The sequence below is a fragment of the Thamnophis sirtalis genome, unplaced genomic scaffold (genome assembly GCF_051295495.1).
Source record: "Thamnophis sirtalis isolate CommonGarterSnake01/CBP01778 unplaced genomic scaffold, rThaSir2_p1.2 scaffold_15, whole genome shotgun sequence".
Lineage (NCBI taxonomy): Eukaryota > Metazoa > Chordata > Lepidosauria > Squamata > Natricidae > Thamnophis > Thamnophis sirtalis.
In genome coordinates, this window is record NW_028261395.1 from 45,837,845 (window position 1) to 45,860,344 (window position 22,500).

General features: G+C 48.2%; 1 protein-coding gene across 1 annotated transcript in view; it reads left to right on the forward strand.

Annotated features, from left to right (window-relative positions):
• The window catches only part of EPHB2 (EPH receptor B2), a 45,459-nt gene that overhangs the window by 10,033 nt on the left and 12,926 nt on the right, over nt 1-22,500 (forward strand). Inside the window, 5 exon segments of the mRNA XM_087702624.1 lie at nt 10,642-10,797; nt 12,395-12,730; nt 17,262-17,386; nt 20,374-20,536; nt 21,779-21,887. Coding sequence (XP_087558750.1) covers nt 10,642-10,797; nt 12,395-12,730; nt 17,262-17,386; nt 20,374-20,536; nt 21,779-21,887 — 889 coding nt within the window.

Here is a 22,500-nt window from a genome sequence, read left to right on the forward strand (position 1 = left end):
GGAGGACAGAAGAGGAAGGGAGGAAGGGAGGAAGGACAGAAGAGAGAGGGAGGAAGGAAAAGAAGGATGGAAGAGGGAGGGAGGGAAGGAGGGAAGGGAAGGAAGGAAGGAAGGGAAAGGAAGGATGGAAGAGGGAGGGAGAAGAGGAAGGGAGGGAGGGACAGAAGAGAGAGGGAGGAAGGAAAGGAAGGATGGAAGAGGGAGGGAGAAGAGGAAGGGAGGGAGGAAGGACAGAAGAGAGAGGGAGGAAGGAAAAGAAGGATGGAAGAGGGAGGGAGGGAAGGAGGAAAGGGAAGGAAGGAAGGGAAAGGAAGGATGGAAGAGGGAGGGAGAAGAGGAAGGGAGGGAGGGACAGAAGAGAGAGGGAGGAAGGAAAGGAAGGATTGAAGAGGGAGGGAGGGAAGGAGGAAAGGGAAGGAAGGAAGGAAGGGAAAGGAAGGATGGAAGAGGGAGGGAGAAGAGGAAGGGAGGGAGGGACAGAAGAGAGAGGGAGGAAGGAAAAGAAGGATGGAAGAGGGAGGGAGGGAAGGAGGAAAGGGAAGGAAGGAAGGAAGGGAAAGGAAGGATGGAAGAGGGAGGGAGAAGAGGAAGGGAGGGAGGGACAGAAGAGAGAGGGAGGAAGGAAAGGAAGGATGGAAGAGGGAGGGAGAAGAGGAAGGGAGGGAGGAAGGACAGAAGAGGGAGGGAGGAAGGAAAGGAAGAGGAAGAGGGAGGGTGGGAGGACAGAATAGGAAGGGTGGAAGGGAGGAAGGACAGAAGAGAGAGGGAGGAAGGAAAGGACGGATGGAAGAGGGAAGGAGGGAGGAAAGGAAAGGATGGGTGGGAGAAAGGAGGGAGGGAGGAAGGCAACAAAATTTCAATTTAATGTATGCCAATTAGTGTACATTCCAAGTGACAATAGTTATTCTAAGCTGAAGGAAAGAAGGAAGGAGGGAGGAGAAAGGGAAGGTAGAAAGACAGGAAGGAAAGAAAACAAAACAATGGATGGCTAGAAAGGAGATACTGTAGATGATAGAAGATAGATGATAGAGACAGAAAGAAAGACAGGAAGGGAGGGATGAGGAAAGAGGAGGAAAGAAGGAAAGAAGGGAAAAGAGAGAGGGAGGGAGGAGAGAAAGAAGTAGAAAAAAGGAGAAGAGGAGAGGGAAGAGGAAGAGGATTAAATGATTAGAACTATTTATTATTTGTTGTTTTGCTTTTTCACTTTTTTTGTTCGGTAATTAAAGCTTTTCCTTAGTAATAGTGGTGCCAATGGAATTGATTGGTTGGTTGGTTGGTTGATTGGCAGACTGATTGACTGTCAAGCTACATTTCTCTGGCAGAGGGTGTTCAAACTACTTTCCTCTTTTCCATGGGGTCTTACCACGTTTCTCTTTTGGAGGGTGTCAAACTATGTTTCTCCTTTCCATGGGGTCAAACCACGTTTCTCTTTCAAAGGGTGTCAAACTACTTTTCTCCTTTCGTTGGGGGGAGGGGGTCAAACCACGTTTCTCTTTGGAAGGGTGTTCGAACTGCTTTCCTCCTTTTCATGGGGTCAAACTACGTTTCTCTTTCAGAGGTTGTCAAACTACTTTTCTCCTTTCCATGGGGTCAAACCACGTTTCTCTTTCAAAGGGTGTCAAACTACTTTTCTCCTTTTGTTGGGTGTGTGTGTGTGTGTGTCAATCCACGTTTCTCTTTCGGAGGGTGTTCAAACTACTTTCCTCCTTTCCATGGGGTCAAACCACGTTTCTCTTTCAGAGAAGGTTAAGCTACTTTTCTCCTTTTAAGAGGGGATCAAGCCACGTTTCTCTTTTGAAGGGTGTTCGAACTGCTTTCCTCCTTTTCATGGGGTCAAACTACGTTTCTCTTTCAGAGGTTGTCAAACTACTTTTCTCCTTTCCATGGGGTCAAACCACGTTTCTCTTTCAAAGGGTGTGAAACTACTTTTCTCCTTTCGTTGGGGGTGTGTCAATCCACGTTTCTCTTTCGGAGGGTGTTCAAACTACTTTTCTCCTTTCCATGGGGTCAAACCACGTTTCTCTTTCGGAGGGTGTCAAACTACTTTTCTCCTTTCCATGGGGTCAAACCACGTTTCTCTTTCAAAGGGTGTCAAACTACTTTTCTCCTTTCGTTGGGGGGTGTGTGTGTGTCAATCCACGTTTCTCTTTCGGAGGGTGTTCAAACTACTTTTCTCCTTTCCATGGGGTCAAACCACGTTTCTCTTTCAAAGGGGGTGAAACTACTTTTCTCCTTTCGTTGGGGGTGTGTGTGTGTGTCAATCCACGTTTCTCTTTCGGAGGGTGTTCAAACTACTTTCCTCCTTTCCATGGGGTCAAACCACGTTTCTCTTTCAAAGGGTGTCAAACTACTTTTCTCCTTTCGTTGGGTGTGTGTGTGTGTGTCAATCCACGTTTCTCTTTTGGAGGGTGTTCAAACTACTTTCCTCCTTTCCATGGGGTCAAACCACGCTTCTCTTTCAGAGAAGGTTAAGCTACATTTCTCCTTTTAAGAGGGGATCAAGCCACGTTTCTTTTGAAGGGTGTTCGAATTGCTTTCCTCCTTTCCATGGGGTCAAACCACGTTTCTCTTTCAGAGGTTGTCAAACTACTTTTCTCCTTTCCATGGGGTCAAACCACGCTTCTCTTTCAGAGAAGGTTAAGCTACATTTCTCTTTTTAAGAGGGGATCAAGCCACGTTTCTCCTTTCGAGGGGCTCAAGCTACGTTTCTCTTTTCCTCACTGTTTTTTGGGACGAAGGGTGGTTTTTTTTTTAAATTTCATTTTTTGGGAAGCTTATCCCAGGATACGCCAATAACAGGGCATGCTTTGCACCTGGGGGGGGGGTGCTCCAAGAAATGGGGCGGGGGGAGCCAAGGTGGCACAGTGGTTAAATGCAGCACTGCAGGCTACTGCTAGATCAGCAGGTCAGCGGTTCAAATCTCACCGGCTCAGGGTTGACTCAGCCTTCCATCCTTCCGAGGTGGGTAAAATGAGGACCCAGATTGTTGGGGGCAATATGCTGACTCTCTGTAAACCGCTTAGAGAGGCCTGATAGGCCTATGAAGCGGTATATAAGTCTACTGCTATTGCTATTACTTTAACCATTGCACGCTCTCCAGATTTCAGCCACCGGGCAAACTCCCGCCTGCATCCACACCCCCATTGCATACAAAGCGACCCAGGATTTAGCGGCCCTCACCCCTGATTGGCTAAGCCAGGGATGAGCAGGCTGCTCCCAGGGTCCCAGAGCCCCCCCTGCCCCCCCCCGCACGCCCGAGGTGGGGGAGGGGCCATTGTGGGAGATGAAAAGCTTTGCAAAGCTCCCGGGTGAGGGTGAGATTTGGGCTTTTGTCTGGTGTGGTTGTGTGTGTGTGTGTGTGTGTGTGTTTCCCCCCCCCTTTTTTTTTCTCCTGCAGCCGTGAGGAAGTTGGTGTCTCTGCTTCCAAAGCCCCAGTTGGGCTCCGAGCCCGTTGCCATGGAAACCGCTTTCGGCAGCTGGAAGCCGTGCACGGCTGGCGTGGCTGGATGGATGGCGGCAAAGCTCCCGTGGCCCAAGGATCAATCCATCAATCAATCAATCAGAAGGAAGCTGGAAGGGACCTTGGAGGTCTTCTAGTCCCACCCCCTGCTCAAGAAGGAGACCCTAGACAATTTTAATCCATCAATCAATCAGAATGGAGCTGGAAGGGACTTTGGAGGTCTTCTAGTCCAACCCCCTGTTCAAGCAGGAGACCCTAGGCCATTTCAATCCATCAGAATAGAGCTGGAAGGGACCTTAGAGGTCTTCTAGTCCAACCCCCTGTTCAAGCAGGAGGCCCTAGACCATTTCAATCCATCAATCCATCAGAATAGAGCTGGAAGGGGCCTTGGAGGTCTTCTAGTCCAACCCCCTGTTCAAGCAGGAGACCCTAGGCCATTTCAATCCATCAATCAATCAGAATAGAGCAGGAAGGGACCTTAGAGGTCTTCTGCTCCAACCCCCTGTTCAAGCAGGAGACCCTAGACCATTTCAATCCATCAATCCATCAGAATAGAGCTGGAAGGGACCTCAGAGGTCTTCTAGTCCAACCCCCTGTTCAAGCAGGAGACCTTAGACCATTTCAATCCATCAATCAATCAGGATAGAGCTGGAAGGGACCTTGGAGGTCTTCTAGTCCAACCCCCTATAGTCTCTTTCTTAAAAACGTCCAGTGATGGACCACCCACAACTTCTGGTGACGGGTTGTCCCCCTGGTTAATTGTCCTCCCTATCGGGAAATGTCTCCTTAATTCTAAATTGCTTCTCCGCTTGATTAGTTTCCATCTCTTGCTTCTTGTCCTGCCTTCTGGTGCTTTGAAGAATAAGTGGACCCCCACTTCTTTGGGGCAGCCCCTCAAATATTAAAACACGCCTCTCATTCCCCCCCTCCCTCCCTTCTTTTCACTAGATGGCTTGAGATTGAGCCCCCAACCCAACTCTGGCTAAAATCTGCCCTCTTTCAGCTAAGCAGCTGGAGCTAAGCGAGGGATTTCTGGAGCCATTCAAATCCCTCTCTTGGTTTTCAATTTCAGCGGGGGTCTTCAGCCCTGGCCGCCCACCCCCTGCCAGGATTAAGATAGACCCGAAAAGCTAAGGCGTGGCTAAGACACTGAGCTTGTCGATCAGAAAGGCGGTTTGAATCCCCAGCGCTGCATAATGGAGGGAGCTCCCGTGACTTGTCCCAGCTTCTGCCAACCGAGCAGTTCGAAAGCAGGTAAAAAATGCAAGCAGAAAAATAGGGACCACCAATTTTGGTGGGAAGGGAACAGCGTTCCGTGCGCCTTCGGGCGTTGAGTCCTGCCGGCCACATGACCACGGAAACGTCTTCGGACAGCGCTGGCTCTTCGGCTTTGAAACGGAGATGAGCAGCGCCCCCTAGAGTCGGGAAGGACTAGCACATATGTGCGAGGGGAAGCTTTGCCTTTAAAAGGAAAATAAAATAAAATAACATCGGCGAGCCGAAGTGGATTAGGCGAGACGGGTTACGAATTCTCCCCCAATATTTTTTTTTAAAATTCCCTGGTTCTCGTACATCAAAAAAGGGCAGGCGTCGGGAATTCCAGCAAGAGCGGGAAAAGAAGAGAGGAGATTTCTCCCTGCTGGTAGAAAGCTAGCCAAGAAGGGATTGGCCAAAGCAGAAGTTGTGAATGCCCCCAACGCTGGAGGTTTTAAAGAAGAGATTGGATAACCATTTGTCTGAAGTGGTGTAGGGTCTCCTGTGTAGGGTCTCCTGCCTGAGCAAGAGGTTGGACTAGATGACCTCCAAGGTCCCTTCCAGCTCTATTCCGATTGATTGATTGATTGATGTAGTATCTCCTGCTTGAGCAGAGGGTTGGACTAGATGACCTCCAAGGTCCCTTCCAGCTCTATTCCGATGGGTTGATTGATTGATTGATTGATTGATTGATGTAGTATCTCCTGCTTGAGCAGAGGGTTGGACTAGATGACCTCCAAGGTCCCTTCCAGCTCTATTCCGATGGATGGATTGATTGATTGATTGATGTAGTATCTCCTGCTTGAGCAGAGGGTTGGACTAGATGAACTCCAAGGTCCCTTCCAGCTCTATTCCGATGGGTTGATTGATTGATTGATTGATTGATTGATGTAATATCTCCTGCTTGAGCAGAGGGTTGGACTAGAAGACCTCCAAGGTCCCTTCCAGCTCTATTTCCGATGGATGGATGGATTGATTGATGTAGTATCTCCTGCTTGAGCAGAGAGTTGGACTAGATGACCTCCAAGGTCCCTTCCAGCTCTATTCCGATGGGTTGATTGATTGATTGATGTAGTATCTCCTGCTTGAGCAGAGGGTTGGACTAGATGATCTCCAAGGTCCCTTCCAGCTCTATTCCGATGGGTTGATTGATTGAAATGGTCTAGGGCCTCCTGCTTGAGCAGAGGGTTGGACTAGATGACCTCCAAGGTCCCTTCCAGCTCTATTCTGATGGATCGATGGATGGATTGATTGATTGATGTAGTATCTCCTGCTTGAGCAGAGGGTTGGACTAGATGATCTCCAAGGTCCCTTCCAGCTCTATCCCGATGGGTTGATTGATTGAAATGGTCTAGGGCCTCCTGCTTGAGCAGAGGGTTGGACTAGATGACCTCCAAGGTCCTTTCCAGCTCTATTCCGATGGATGGATGGATGGATTGATTGATGTAGTATCTCCTGCTTGAGCAGAGGGTTGGACTAGAAGACCTCCAAGGTCCCTTCCACCTCTGTTGTTCTATTCTAAGAGGGTGGGCCTGGTGGGTTCGCACCGCATAAGACGGACCCCACAGAAGCCTGAAACCTGTTTTCCAACCCCCTCCCCCCACCCTTACCTTAACTACACACACACACACACACACACACAGACACACACACACACACACACAAACACACACACACACCGCAATTTTCCCGAACCAAAGCGACTAATATTTCCACAAAGTGTCGGGAAGCGAACATTAACAAGCAGCTAATTAGCACCGCCAAATTTTTTTTATAATATGTTTTTTTCTTTGACAAGCCCCGTGTCAGAGCCTTTAATTAGTCTCGCATTCTGTTTTAATCAACGGTCTCCGTCACGGTTTTAATTTAATTTCTGGATCAAAATGCCAGGCGCAGTTTCGGGAGGGCCGGGAATGCGAGGTCAGGGATCTGTTCTCTGTGAACTCGGCGCCTTTCGCATCTGGATCTTTTGGGGGGGGGGATCTCCCCATTCAAATATCAACGTTCCCACCTTCCCCCCCCCACCCCAGTCTTAATTTTTGGGTGGCTTTTCCGACTCATGCTTCACAACTCTACCAGCACAATGGAATCTGAAAATACATTTTATTTAGAGGGGGGGGGGTATAGGTAGTCTTCGACTTACGATGGTTCATTTAGTGACCGTTGGATGTCGGAAGGGTACCGAATAAAAGGGACTTAATATAGTTTTTTGACACTGATGAGTGCTGCAACATCCTTGTAGCCGTGTGGTCAAAATTCAGAGAAGGAGAAAGAAGGAAAAAAAGAAAGAGAAGGAGAAAGAAGGTGAAGGAAAGAGAAGAAGGAAAAAGGAGGGGAGGAGAGAGAAGGAGAAGGAGCAAAAGGAGGAGGAGGAGGAAGAGAGAGAAGAAGGAGAGAGAGAAGGAGAAGGAAAGAGAGAGATGGAGACAGAGGAGAAGGAGCAGAAGAAAGAAAAGGAGAAGGAGAGAGGAGAAAGAGAAGGAGAAAGAAGGAAAAAAGAAAGAGAAGGAGAAGGAGAGAGAAGGAGAAGGAAAGAGAGAGACAGAGAGAGAGAAGGAGCAAAAGAAAGGAAAAGATGAGAGAGGAAAAAGAGAAGGAGAAAGAAGGAAAAAAGAGTAGGAGAAGGAGAGAGAAGGAGAAGGAAAGAGAAGGAGAGGAGAAGAAGGAGTAAAAGAAGGAGGAGGGGAAGGAGAGAGAAGGAGAAAGAGAAGGGGAGAAGGGGCAGAAGGAGAGAGAAGGAAAGAGGAGATGGAGAGAGAGAAGGAGAAGGAACAAAAGAAGGAGGAGAAGAAGGAGGAGAAGGAGAAAGAGAAGGGGAAGGAGGAGAGAGAAGAAGGATAGAGAGAAGGAAAGAGAGAGAGATGGAGAGAGAGGAGAAGGAGCAAAAGAAAGAAAAAGAGGAGAGAGGAGAAAGAAGGAGAAATGAAAAAAGAGAAGAAGGAGAGAGAAGGAGAAGGAAAGAGAAGAAGAGAGAGAGAAGGAGAAGGAGCAAAAGGAGGAGGATAGAGAAGGATAGAGAGAAGGAGAAGGAAAGAGAGAGATGGAAAGAGAGAGGAGAAGGAGCCAAAGAAAGAAAAGGAGGAGAAGGAGAAAGAAGGAGAAAAAGAGGACAAGGAAAGAGAAGGAGAGGAGAGAGAGAAGGAGAAGGAGCAAACGGAGGAGGAGAAAGAGAAGGAGGAGAAGGAGAAAGAGAAGGAGAAAGAAGGAAAAAAGAGGAGAAGGGAAGAGGATGAGAGAGAGAAGGAGCAAAAGAAGGAGGAGGAGAGAGAAGGAGAGAGAAGGAGAAAGAGAAGGAGAAAGAAGGAAAAAAGAGAAGGAAACAGAGCAAAAGAAGGAAAAAACAGCCTCGTGTGCAATAAAAGTCCATGCACAGAGTCGTGGTGTCACATTTGCGAACCGGTAGAGTAAGTAAGTGACTACTGGTGCCGTTGTAACTTTCAGCGGTCGGTATATGAACTGTTGTAAGTCAAGGATTACACGTATGGCTTGTTCCATCCAGATGGAGAGGAGTTGGAGAAGGAAGGAGAAGGAGAGAGGAGGAGAGAGAATTGGAGAAGAAGAAAAAGGAGAAGGAGGAGAGAGGAGAAGGATAGAGAGAAGGAGAAGGGGAGAAAAGGGGAGAAGAAGAAAAAGGAGGAGGATAGAGAGAAGGAGAAGGAAGGAGAAGGAGGGAGAGGAAAGGAGAAAGAGAAGGAGAGAGAAAGAAAAAAGAAAGAGAAGGAGAGAGAAGAAGAAGGTAAGAGAAGGAGACGGAGAGAGAGAAGGAGGAAAAAGTGAAGGGGTGAAGGAGAAGGAGGAGAGAGAAGAAGGAGAGAGAAGGAGAGAGAAGGAGACAGAAAGAGGAGGCGGAGAAGGAAAAAGGGGGAAGAAGGAGAGAGGAGAGAGAAGGAGCAAAAGAAGGAAAAGGAGAAGGAAAGAGAAGGAGCGAGGAGAAAGAAAGAGAAGAAGGAGACACAGAGAGAGGAGGAGAGAGGAGGAGAATGAAAAAGAGAAGGAGAAGGAGAAAAAAGGAGGAAGAAAAGGAGAGAGAGATGTTGGGGGGGGGCTGAGCTCGGTGGTTTCCTTACAGACCTTTCATGACCCAACTAGGGAACATCATCAGTGTTAGAAGGGAGCAGAGCCTGCAAACAGAGGAGAAGGAGAAAGAAGAAGGAGAAAGAGAAGAAGAAGGAGGAGAAAACTCATTTAGCCTCTCTCTCCACCTCCCTTTCTTAATCTGGACTTTCTCCTGCCTTTCACAATGTCGGGAGGGGGAGAGAGAGAGGCCGCTAACCCAGTCAGCTGTTCCCCCTTTTGTTCTTCTGAAGACCGCAGATAAGATAATCTTGGTTTCACCCCCAGTCTGAGTAAACTCTGAGTAAACTCTGAGTAAACTCTGAGTAAACTGGGAGAAATGCCTTTTCCCCCACCGCCGCTTTGATGTCCGTCTCCCTTCGGAGTTTTTATGGATGCCTCATAGGAGTAACCAGGCTGCCTGAGAGAGGTTTCTGGGGTGGGGGGTAGGAGGGGAGATAAAAATGGGGAGGGGGCTTCCAAGCAGCGGCTTGACCTTCCCCCTGGTGAGTGAGGGGAGGGGGGGGTGTCTGCAAGGCAGAGGGAGGGAAGGGCCTTCTTTTTTGCAGGGCCCCCAACTGCCTGCCAAATATCCTGGAATGGCCGAAGGAAGCCCCCAGACCCATTTGCAAAAGATCAGGAGTGCCTGGAAGGAACTAACTAAATATCCCCCCTTTTTAAAAAACAAATAGAGGAGAGATTTTGGGGGGGGGGACACAGGAAATCCAACTCAGCAGAAATAGGGCTCTCTTTTTCTCTCCCCCTCCCCAAATTATGATCCCCGGATGTGGGAAGTCCTGTGCAAACTGGGATCATCAGCTGCACGCTGCCCCCTCCCCCCAAAAGGACCACCAGGGTGTTTCTTAACCTTGGGAATTTTCAGAGGTGTGGACTTCAACTCCCAGAATTCTTTAGTGTGAGACTTCAGCTTCCAGCATTCCCCAGGGTGGGAATTCAACTCCGAGAATTCCCCAGGGTGGGACTTCAACTCCCAGAATTCCCCAATGTGGGACTTCAACTCCCAGAATTCCCCAGGGTGGGATTTCAACTCCCAGAATTCCCCAATGTGGGACTTCAACTCCCAGAATTCCCCAATGTGGGACTTCAACTCCCAGAATTCCCCAGGGTGGGACTTCAACTCCCAGAATTCCCCAGGGTGGGACTTCAACTCCCAGAATTCCCCAATGTGGGATTTCAACTCCCAGAATTCCCCAATGTGGGATTTCAACTCCCAGAATTCCCCAATGTGGGACTTCAACTCCCAGAATTCCCCAATGTGGGACTTCAACTCCCAGAATTCCCCAGGGTGGGACTTCAACTCCCAGAATTCCCCAGGGTGGGACTTCAACTCCCAGAATTCCCCAATGTGGGACTTCAACTCCCAGAATTCCCCAGGGTGGGATTTCAACTCCCAGAATTCCCCAGGGTGGGACTTCAACTCCCAGAATTCCCCAATGTGGGACTTCAACTCCCAGAATTCTGCAGTGTGGGACTTCAGCTCCCAGCATTCCCCAGGGGGCAACTTCAACTTCCAGCATTCCCCAGGGTGGGACTTCAGCTCCCAGAATTCCCCAATGTGAAAATTCAGCTCCCAGAATTCTCCAGTGTGGGACTTCAACTCCCAGAATTCCCCAGCCAGCCAAGCTTGGCTCTCCAAAGTTTCAAGCTAGCTCAGGGATTCTGGGAATCGAAGTCCACACCTGCCAGGGTTGAATTCTGGGAGTTGAAGTCCTCTTAAAAGCTGCCCAGGGTTTGAGCACCGCAGTGAGTTCGATGCATTGGGTAGAGGAGCCGGCACCCCGAATCTCTCCCCTTCCTCTTTTTAAATGCACCCACCCACCCAATTGGTCTCACTCTCTCTCTCTCCTACCCAGGCTGCCCTTCTGGGACGTTCAAAGCTAACCAGGGGGACGAGAGCTGCATCCACTGTCCGATCAACAGCCGGACGACGTCCGAAGGAGCCACCAACTGCGTCTGCCGGAACAGCTATTATCGCGCCGACTCGGACCCTCTGGAGATGCCGTGTACCAGTACGTCCTTCCCACAAGGTGGCAGAGAGGAGGGGGCGAACGGATAAAAACCCTGGGCCCCAGATCAGATTCTTACAGGTTAACCGAGTTGGAAGGGACCCTGTAGGTCATCTAGTCCAACCCTCCGCCCAAGCAGGAGACCCTAGGCCATTTCAATCAATCAATCAATCAATCAGAATAGAGCTGGAAGGGACCTTGGAGGTCTTCTAGTCTGACCCCCTGCTCAAACAGGAGACCCTTGACCATTTCAATCAATCAATCAATCAATCAATCAATCAATCAATCAATGGGACTAGAGCTGGAAGGGACCTTGGAGGTCTTCTAGTCCAACCCCCTGCTCAAACAGGTGACCCTTGACCATTTCAATCAATCAATCAATCAATCAATGGGACTAGAGCTGGAAGGGACCTTGGAGGTCTTCTAGTCCAACCCTCTGCTCAAGCAGGAGACTCTGGACCATTTCAATCAATCAATCAATCAATCAATCAATCAATCAGGACCCCTCTCTAAGCGGTTTACAGATTTACATTGATTGATTGACTGAAATGGTCTAGGATCTCCTGCTTGAGCAGGGGGTTGGACTAGAAGACCTCCAAGGTCCCTTCCAGCTCTAGTCCCATTGATTGATTGATTGATTGATTGAAATGGTCCAGAGTCTCCTGCTTGAGCAGGGGGTCAGACTAGAAGACCTCCAAGGTTCCTCCCAGCTCTATTCTGATTGATTGATTGATTGATTGATTGATTGAAATGGTCTAGAGTCTCCTGCTTGAGGAAGGGGTTGGACTAGAAGACCTCCAAGGTCCCTTCCAGCTCTATTCTGATTGATTGATTGATGGATTGATTGAGGGGTGAAAGCCCTATGAAGCGGTATATGTCTAATAAATAAATAAATAAATACAAAATAAATACAAAATAATAAATAAATAAATACAAAATAAACAAATAAATAAATACAAAATAAATAAATAAATAAATACAAAATAAATAAATAAATAAATTGTTCTTTGTTCATGTGCAGTCACTAAAACCCCAACCTTGAGACCCTCCATCGTTTCTGACAAACGGCAGTCCAATCTCTTCTTGAAAGTTTCATTCCCTTAAACTAGGTTTATCCGATTCTCCTCAATCTCACCAGCCAGGTTTTCCATTGAACGGAGTCCCCGATTTACGGCCATTCGTTCAGTCTCCGGCACTAAACGGCACAGGGGGGGGGAAAGAGGGGCTTGTGGTTGCTTCACATCTGACTGTTGAAGCGTCCCCGTGATCAAAATTTGGACCCTGGGCAATCGGCTCATAATCGTCACGGTCATGGCCCCATTGAGTTGGATGGGGACTCAGAGGTCATTTAGTCCAACCCATCTCCAGATCGCTGCCCTGAGGCCAGCGAGGCGCAACCGTCATGTAATCTAACTTCTGCCTTCCCCTTTTCTTTTGATTACCTTCAAACCTTTCCACCTGCGCAAGACAATCGTTGCCCCATTGAGTTGGATGGGAACTCAGAGGTCATCTAGTCCAACCCACCTCCAGATCCCTGCCCTAAGGCCAGCGAGGCACAACACTCATGTAACCTCCCTCTTTCCTTTCGTTCCCCTGGCAGCCATTCCTTCAGCCCCGCAGGCCGTCATCTCCAGCGTGAACGAGACCTCCCTGATGCTGGAGTGGACCCCTCCTCGAGATTCGGGGGGCCGCGAGGATCTGGTTTACAACATCATCTGCAAGAGCTGCGGCTCGGGGCGCAGAGCCTGCACCCGCTGCGGGGACAACGTCCAGTTCACGCCGCGCCAGCTGGGCCTCACCGAGCCGCGGGTTTACATCAACGACCTCTTAGCGCACACGCAGTACACCTTCGAGATCCAGGCGGTGAACGGGGTCACGGACCAGAGTCCCTTCTCGCCACAGTTTGCCTCCGTCAACATCACCACCAACCAAGCAGGTAAGAAGTTAACGCTCGCTTGGCTGCGGTTTTCTAAAGTTTTCTTTCCTTTTCTATTTCTTTTCTTTTCTTTCTTTCTTTCTTTCTTTCTTTCTTTCTTTCTTTCTTTCTTTCTTTCTTTCTTTCTCATTTTTAACGTTCTTCCTTCTTTTTATCTTCCTTCCTTCCTTCCTTCCTTCCTTCTTTCTTTCTTTCTTTCTTTCTTTTTTTCTTATTTTTAACTTCCTTCCTTCTTTTTATCTTCCTTCCTTCCTTCCTTCTTTCTTGCTTCTTTCTTTCTTTCTTTCTTTCTTATTTTTAACTTCCTTTCTTCTTTTTATCTTCCTTCCTTCCTTCTTGCTTCCTTCTTTCTTTTTAACTTCCTTCCTTCTTGCTTCCTTCTTTCTTTCTCTTTCTTTCGTCCTTCCTTCTTTCTTTTTAACTTCCTTCCTTCCTTCTTTTTATCTTCCTTTCTTTTTTCCTTCCTTCCTTCTTTCTTTTCTTTCTTTCTTTTTCCTATCTATCTATCTATCTATCTATCTATCTTTCTTTCTTTCTTTCTTTCTTTCTTTCTTTCTTTCTATCTTCCTTCTTTCTATCTTCCTTCCTTCCCTCTTTCTTGCTTCCTTCTTTCTATCTTTCTTTCTGTCTTCTTTTTATCTTCCTTCTTTCTTTCTTTCTTTCTTCCTTCTTTCTATCTATCTTTCTTTCTATCTTCCTTCCTTCTTTCTTGCTTCCTTCTTTCTATCTTTCTTTCTTCCTTCCTTCCTTCCTTCTTTTTATCTTCCTTCCTTCTTTTATCTTCCTTCTTTCTATCTTTCTTTCTTCCTTCCTTCCTTCTTTTTATCTTCCTTCCTTCTTTTTATCTTCCTTCTTTCTTTCTTTCTTTCTTTCTTTTTCCTTTCTTTCTTTCTTGGCTTCCTTTTTTTTGCCTCGTTCTTAAGTGCTGGAATGATGTCTCTTGCTTGAGCAGGGGGTCGGACTAGAGGACCTCCAAGGTCCCTTCCAACTCTAGTCTCATTAATTAGCTGATTGGTTGATTGAAATGATCGAGGGTCTCCTGCCTGAGCAAGGGGTTGAACTAGAAGACCTCCAAGGCCCCTTCCATCTCTATTCTCATTAATTGGCTGATTTGTTGATTGGTTAATTGATTGATTGATTGAAATGGTCAAGGGTCTCCTGCTTGAGCAGAGGGTTGAGCTAGATCTCCAAGGCCCCTTCCGTACCCTATTATTGCAGGTCTGCATATCGGTCCAAGGGGACCCCAGATCGCTTTAGGGGGTGTGTGAAGAGGGGGTGGGGGCTTCCTTGCCTGGATGGTGGTGGTGGTGGGGGAAGCCCTCGGCTCCTCCCCACTTGGTTTTTTTTCCTCCCCCCACCTGCTCCCCCATCTCGCCTGTTGCAATTAAGCCCGACGCTTGTGTGAGTTTATTGCAGCAGCTGTGAACATTGTCACCTTCGAAGCTGAGAAGAAGGAGGGGGGGGAGTGTGTGTGCTTTTGTGCGTAGCAGGAGGCACAAACAAGTGCAACCTCCCCCCCCCCACCCACACACACAGACAGACAGACACACACACACACACACACAGCGCCCTTGTCATTTTCCCCACGTGCTCTGAGCTGGCTCAGCCTTATTATCCTTGTAGCTGTAAAGCCCCTTCCCCTGTTGTGATGTATCTATTCATTAGACCTAAACAGTAACTGTCGGCTTGCTAATTCCCCCATAATTAGGGAGACCCATTCCCTCCGCTGCCTTCCTGCTCCTCATTAGGGGGGCTGCTGCCAACAGAAGCCGGGAAGACCAAGCCGAGGAAGAGGGGGGAAAAAAATCATAAAGACCCCCGGGGTTTGCAAAAAAAATCTGGATTTGCACAGGAAGAACCAAAATGAAAACCCCGAGGTTTGCAAAAACAAGACTTATGGGAACACGGAACGGCCAGCCAGGAAGGAAAAAGAAAACAAACAGACAAATGTTAATTCTTTCTGGGTGTAGAGAGGCTCAGAATGTGGAATCAAGCAGAATGGAGCTGGAAGGGACCTTGGAGGTCTTCTAGTCTGACTCCCTGCTCAAGCAGGAGGCCCTGGACCATTTCAATCAATCAATCAATCAATCAATCAATCAATCAGAATAAGGCTGGAAAGGACCTTGGAGGTCTTCTAGTGCAACCCTCTGCTCAAGCAGGAGGCCCTAGGCCATTTCAATCCATCTGTCAATCAGAATGGAGCTGGAAGGGACCTGGGAGGTCTTCTAGTCCAACCCCCTGCTCAAGCAGGAGGCCCTAGACCATTTCAATCAATCAATCAATCAGAATAGAGCTGGAAGAGACCTTGGAGGTCTTCTAGTCCAGCCCCCTGCTCTAGCAGGAGGCCCTGGACCATTCAATCAATCAATCAATCAATCAATCAGAGCTGAGCTGGAAGGGACCTTGGAGGTCTTCTACTCCAACCCCCGGCTCAAGCAGGAGACCCTAGGCCATTTCAATCCATCTGTCAATCAGAATGGAGCTGGAAGGGACCTTGGAGGTCTTCTAGTCCAACCCCCGGCTCAAGCAGGAGACCCTAGGCCATTTCAATCCATCTGTCAATCAGAATGGAGCTGGAAGGGACCTTGGAGGTCTTCTAGTCCAACCCCCTGCTCAAGCAAGAGGCCCTAGACCATTTCAATCAATCAATCAATCAGAATAGAGCTGGAAGGGACCTTGGAGGTCTTCTAGTCCAGCCCCCTGCTCAAGCAAGAGGCCCTAGACCATTTCAATCAATCAATCAATCAGAATAGAGCTGGAAGGGACCTTGGAGGTCTTCTAATCCAACCCCCTGCTCAAACAGGAGACCTAAACCATTTAAATCAATCAATCAATCAATCAATCATAATAGAGCTGGAAGGGACCTTGGAGGTCTTCTAGTCCAGCCCTCTGCTCAAAAACTCCATTCTCACCTCGCCCAATCTCTTCCTGAAAGTCTCCAGTGACGGCTCACCTATTCCGAAGGAGTCATTTCCTTAATATTAATATTAAGAAATATTAATATTAAAGGTACCACTGAAGGGTGCAACCTATTCCAAGCAATTGGCTTTCTGCTCTTCGACCCAGCCTTACCCAGAATTCCTCTGCTGAACGACACAGTTTCCTTCGCCAAGGGCAAAGCCGCGGCTCCCAAGTTGTGGTCACATGATGTCCCACTTAATGACCGAAATGGCGGAAAAGGTCGTCAAATCGAGAACGGCCACGTGAGACCGCCTTTCACCCCACCCCCCACCCCCGTTTTGCGGTCGTCAACCGAGGACTTTCCATAATGCTCTCATTCTTTCATTTCTATAAGCGGGTTGGACTAGATGACCTACAAGGTCCCTTCCAATTCTGTTAACCGGTCAACACGACCCAATCTTACCCAGAAATGCTGTACACCAGGAGTAGGTTGCCTGGATCGCTGCCGGTTCTATGCCTTCCCAGACCCTCGGCCAACCCCCCCCCCAATTTTCCCCGCGCCACCTTCCTTCTCAAGCTCCCCTTCCCACATTTCTGACTTGATCTCCGAAGGTAATTGAAAATAGCAAAATTCCCACTCGGGCTCTCGGCGGTAACCTGACGCTGGGGGGGAGAGAACTTCTGAATGGAAGTTGGAAGAGAGGGGGGGGGAGAAGAGATCCCCCCTCCCCAAAACACAGCTTCCACCCCCCCCGCTTCCCTCGTCTCATTCCTAACTCTTGGAGACCCCAATTTGGGTGCCAGCCCCCTCCCATCGGGCGAGAGGATTATTAAGGCGAACCAAGAAGGCCGAGCTCCTTTGATGAATCCAGGGAGAGGGGGGGGGGTCTTCTTTTGAAAAAAAAAAAGAGGGGGGGGTCCCGAGTTTCAGTTTTGCAGAATTGGCAGCTGACACCAGACAGGCGGAGAGGAGGGGAGGGGGACATGGGGAGGGGGTGTCTGGATGGATTGAACTTGGCAGGGTTTCAAGAAACGAGATCGTGGCAGTTAGGCTGGCTGGCATTTGTCCGAGGGGGGGGTCCTTCCTGGCCCATCACAGTCGTGCCCACCTCTTCATCCTCACCCCCTCCCTCACTCACGCTCCCCACCCAGGAAGAGAGAAAGTGTGTTTGTTTTAGAAAGGAAGGTTGCAGCAGTTAAAGAACGATGAATTCAAATTTGTTCTGCTCTCGCCCGATCGAAGGGGCTTTCTGGGGGGTGGATTTTTTTCTCTTTCCCTCTGCGTAAGCCCCGTTTCTCCCCCCCCCTTTCTTCCCCAGCACAGATGTCAATCAAAGGCAGTTTTCGTACCAACGGAAGGAGGGGATAGAATTGTTAAAATGCACCGGAGTTGAGTAATTTCTTTCCCATTCTTGCAAATCAATGGAGAATATCAGATGCTCCTGCTTGAGCAGGGGGTTGGTCTAGAAGACCTCCAAGGCTCCTTCCAACGCTGTGATTCTGAGTCAAAGTGGAAATTAGATTTTTCTTCTTCTTCTCCCTGTATCTCAGCAGCTTCTACCCGAAAGATGGGGGCTGAGATTAATTTCTCCTCCTTCTGTGTGTGTGTCTCTCTCTCTCCCTTCCCTAGCGCCTTCGGCGATCTCCATCATGCATCAAGTCAGCCGGATGGTGGATAGCATCACCCTCTCGTGGTCTCAACCGGACCAGCCCAACGGAGTCATCCTGGATTATGAGCTCCAGTACTACGAGAAGGTATCGCGGAGTTGGGGGGGGGCTCATATTTGGATCGTGGCCTGCATTAGAAAATCCTAGCTTTTCTCCTTCTCTTAGGTCAGGGGTGGCTAACTTTTTTCTCCCCGTGTGCCGAAATCGTGCGCACAGATGTGTCACTGCACATGTGCGTGCCCTCACCCATAATGCAATGCCCCCCACCCCGCCTTTGCTCATTCGCGCACAACGCGCCCACTCTCCCCACCCCGTGCACAGTCTTAGGTGATTCCTGAGGTCGTGGTGTCTTCCAGGAACAGATGGGTTGGTTGAGCGTGCAAACGTTGTTGTTCTCTGTCATGCAGATTCTCCGTCATCCATGTCATGGTTGTCCCAAAGTTGGTCTTCCCTCCCCCCTGAAGCAAAGGTTTTTCTCTGAAGACATTTCACTTCTCATCCAAGAAGCTTCTTCAGCTCTGACCGAATGGTGAGGAATGGAAGGATTGATACTCCTTGCAGACAGAGCTAGTCGTTTGCATCCTTTTAGAGGATCGTTGAGGCCACTTGGAGGCTTCTCTATGTCCTTCGAGTCACCTGAGCCGTGCAAATAAGCGTGGCGCAGTCCCACGGCACTTCCAAAAAGGCCCCCCCACCCACTGGCACCACTCAGGTGACCCCCGAGGACATAAACAAACCTCCAAGAGGCCTCAAGGACCTTCTAAAACGGATGCAAATGACCGGCTGTCTGCAAGGAGTATCAATCCTTCCCTACCCCAGAGCTGAAGAAGCTTCTCGGAGGAGAAGCGAAACGTTTTCAAAAATACATAAACCAGAAAGTCCACTTGCCCCTTGGGGGGAAAAAAGAACCTTTGAGACTCCATCATACGCTGGATTTTCTTGTTATCTTCCCTCCCTCTCTTGAAAACGTTTCGCCCTTTCCTCTAAGAAGCTTCCTCAGAACTGAAGAAGCTTCTCGGAGGAGAAGTAAAACATTTTCGAGGGGGAAAAAAAAGTCCAGTTTATTTTAGGGGAAAGCACCTTCTGCACGTACGGAGACCATCTCCCATGGACCGTTAAGATCCTGCCCGCCATCTGTGTTTAAATATGTTTACTGAATCAATCCACGTTTATCCGGGGACGGTACAGAAGAAGATTTCCCCGTTTTGCACGAGGAAATAAATAGATTTTGGACACGAGGATGTGTAGGTTTTTTTTTTCTTTAAAAGGCTAATTCAAATCATGTTTAAACGGAGACACCGCACACCCAGCCTCCCCATCAGAGATTACAAAAGCTGCATAATTCGCTCGGTGACCTATTTTCCGATTGCCAGGAGAAAAACCGAGGCGGGGAGAGGGATTCGGGGGCAGCTGATGCTGCATAATTTATCCTGCTGCTTTGCAGAATTTGGCAGTCTCTTCTCCCCCTGCCCGGCTTCCTCACGGCAAAGGGGAGATTTTTCCCCCCCTTTCCTTTTTGCAAATTCACACACGCACGCACGCACCCAGGTTCCCTTTGCCCTTTCAGCAAGGCCACTGTTTTGCAAATGTTGGTTGGAAAATTGCTAGGGTTGTGGTGTTGTTGTGATGTGGCTTTGGCATCGACCTCCTCCGGGCCTTGGTGAAACCGATCTTTTCACAAGCTAAATATTTATACATTTTTTAGAAAACCAGAAGCGTATTTCTTGGAGAGGCTGTTTTTGTTTTTCCCTTCGGTTCAGTCGTGGCCGATTCTATCATCTATAGCTACATCTCTCTCTCCATTCTCTCTCTCTCCATTCTCTCTCTCTCTCCATTCTCTCTCTCTCTCCATTCTCTCTCTCTCCATTCTCTCTCTCTCTCCATTCTCTCTCTCTCTCCATTCTCTCTCTCTCTCTCTTGCTACATCTATCTATATCATTTCTCTCTCTCTCTCTCATCATCATATCTATCTATCTATCTATCTATCTATTGCTACATCTATCTCTATCATCTCTCTCTCTCTCTATCTCATATATCATATCATATCTATCTATATCTATATATATCTCTTTATCTCTCTTTATCTCTATCTTTCTTATATCATATCTATATATTATCTATTTATCTATATCTATCTATCTATCATATATATATGATATATATCCCTCCCTTATTTATCTCTATCTATGTATCTATCTATCAGATTTATCTATCTATCTATCTATCTATCTATCTATCTATCTATCTATCTATCTATCTATCTATTTCGTGTGTGTGTATATATATATATATATTTCATCTCTCTATCTATCTAATCTCTCTCCATATCTATCTATCTATCTATCTATCTATCTATCTATCTATCTATCTATCTATCTATCTATCTATCTATCTTATTTATCTTTCTGTCTCTCTGTCTCTATCCTATCTATCTATCTATCTATCTATCCATCCATCCATCCATCCATCCATCATCTATCTATCTATCTATCTATCTATCTATCTATCTATCTATCTATCTGCCATCTCCACGTAGAAAGTTCTAATACGTGTTTACCAATAAAATTCTATGCTTAAGAAAAAAGGCTAGGAATTTTCCAAGATTGTCCCAGAGGGGGGGAAAAAACAGGCTCCCTTCACAGGTTTAAGCCGATGGTGGACTCTACACACACACACACACACACACACACACACACACACACACACACACACACACACACACACTGTATGTATGTATATAAACACATACACACATGCATACATGCATACAGACACACACATATGTATGTATGTGTGTATGTGTGTATGTATGTATGTATGTATGTATGTATGTATGTATGTATGTATATCTTTGTATTTTTCTACCGAGCTGGGGTTGGGCTGGATGACCTCCTGGGGTCCCCTGCTAATCCAAAGATTCAGATTTTTCTGCCCAATGCTGTATTATCCATCCTGGCAGGGGCGAAGCTAGGCAAAAACCAACCCACGTTATTTTCTGCCCAAGATCTCGTCCCCCTTCTTTGTTCTTCTCCTCGTTTACCGGAATAACCATTGTGGGTTTTTCCCCCCCGTAGGACCTGAGCGAGTTCAATGCCACGGCGGTGAAGAGCTTCACCAATACGGTCACCATCCCCGGCCTCAAGGCGGGAACCATTTACGTCTTTCAGGTGCGAGCTCGCACAGTGGCCGGCTACGGACGCTATAGCGGGAAAATGTACTTCCAGACGATGACGGAAGGTGAGTGGCAGGGAGTTCCGCTGACCCCCCCCCACCCCAACTGTTCATTTATTAACCGTCCGAAGTTACAACAGCACTGGAAAAAAGGGACTTAGGACTGTGTTTCACATTTAACGACCGTCACGGCCTTCCCTGTAATCAAAATTCAGGCGCTTGGCAACTGACTCACGTTTATGACGGTGGCCACATCTCGGGGGAAGGGGTGTGTGTCATGTGATGGCCATTTGCGACCTTGTGTGCAAGCAAAGTCAATGATTTAACAACGGGTTTCTGGACTGGGCAGGGGGATGGGCTGGATGACCTCGGAGGTCCCTTCCCATCCCTTCCAATCTTTCTGTCCACTGATTTTGTGATCTCATTGGAAATCCTGCATTGAGCATGGGGATGGACTGGATGACCTCCCAGGCCCCTTGCCACCATTTCCCTCAAGGACGTCATGATCCCATTTAAAAACCCTGTACCCAGCATGGGGTTGGACTGGATGACCTCCCAGCCCCTTGCCACCATTTCCCTCAAAGACTTCGTGATCCCATTTAAAAACCCTGTACCCAGCATGGGGTTGGACTGGATGACCTCCCAGGCCCCTTGCCACCTTTTCCCTCAAGGATGTCATGATCCCATTTTAAAACCCTGTACTCAGCATGGGGTTGGACTGGATGACCTCCCAGGGCCCTTGCCACCTTTTCCCACAAGGATGTCATGATCCCATTTAAAAACCCTGCACGCAATATGGGGTTGGTCTGGATGACCTCCCAGGCCCCTTGCCACCTTTTCCCTCAAGGATGTCATGATCCCATTTTAAAACCCTGTGCCCAGCATGGGGTTGGACTGGATGACCTCCCAGACCCCTTGCCACCATTTCCCTCAAGGACGTCATGATCCCATTTAAAAACCCTGTACCCAGCATGGGGTTGGACTGGATGACCTCCCAGGCCCCTTGCCACCTTTTCCCTCAAGGATGTCGTGATCCCATTTAAAAACCCTGCACGGAATATGGGGTTGGTCTGGATGACCTCCCAGGCCCCTTGCCACCTTTTCCCTCAAGGATTTCGTGATCCCATTTAAAAACCCTGTACGGAATATGGGGTTGGTCTGGATGACCTCCTCGGTACCCTCCCGGTCTTCCCTTTCTGCAATCCTATGGCTTCCAAGCCAGCAGGAAGGGCTTTTCTGCTGAGGGCTTCCCTTGCAGATAACATCTGGCTTCGTTTAATCTTCTTTTTTCTCTACCTGTCGTTCCAGCCGAATATCAAACCAGCATCCAGGAGAAGCTACCTTTGATCATTGGTTCCTCGGCAGCCGGGCTGGTCTTCCTCATCGCCTTGGTGGTCATCATCCTGGTTTGCAACAGGTAGGCAGAAATCGGGAACGAGGGGTTTGTTGATTTCTTGTTGGCAAAAAAATCAGGAATATTCTAAACAGACTTCCGTTTTCCGGGCTCATCTCAGAATACAGTTAGAATATCCCACATTTGGGGTGGGGGGAGGAGGATTCGTGGCGTGGCTTTCCCCCTTTCGACCACAGCTTCCTGGCTGCCCCCCCCCACCTGCAGATCTTCCAGGAGGAATACTCTATAACAAGGGGGTCCCCCCCCAAAAAAAATGAGGGTTGGGCTAGAAGACCTCCAAGGCCCCTTCCAACTCTATTCCGATTGATGGATTGATTGAAATACCCTAGGGTCTCCTGATTGAGCAGGGGGCTGGACTAGAAGACCTCCAAGGCCCCTTCCAGTTCTATTCTGATTGATTGATTGATTGATTGATTGATGGATTGAAATGGTCTAGGGTCTCCTGATTGAGCAGGGGGCTGGACTGGAAGACCTCCAAGGTCCCTTCCAGTTTTATTCTGATTGATTGATTGATTGATTGAAATCTCCTAGGGTCTCCTGATTGAGCAGGGGGCTGGACTGGAAGACCTCCAAGGCCCCTTCCAGTTCTATTCTGATTGATTGATTGAAATGGTCT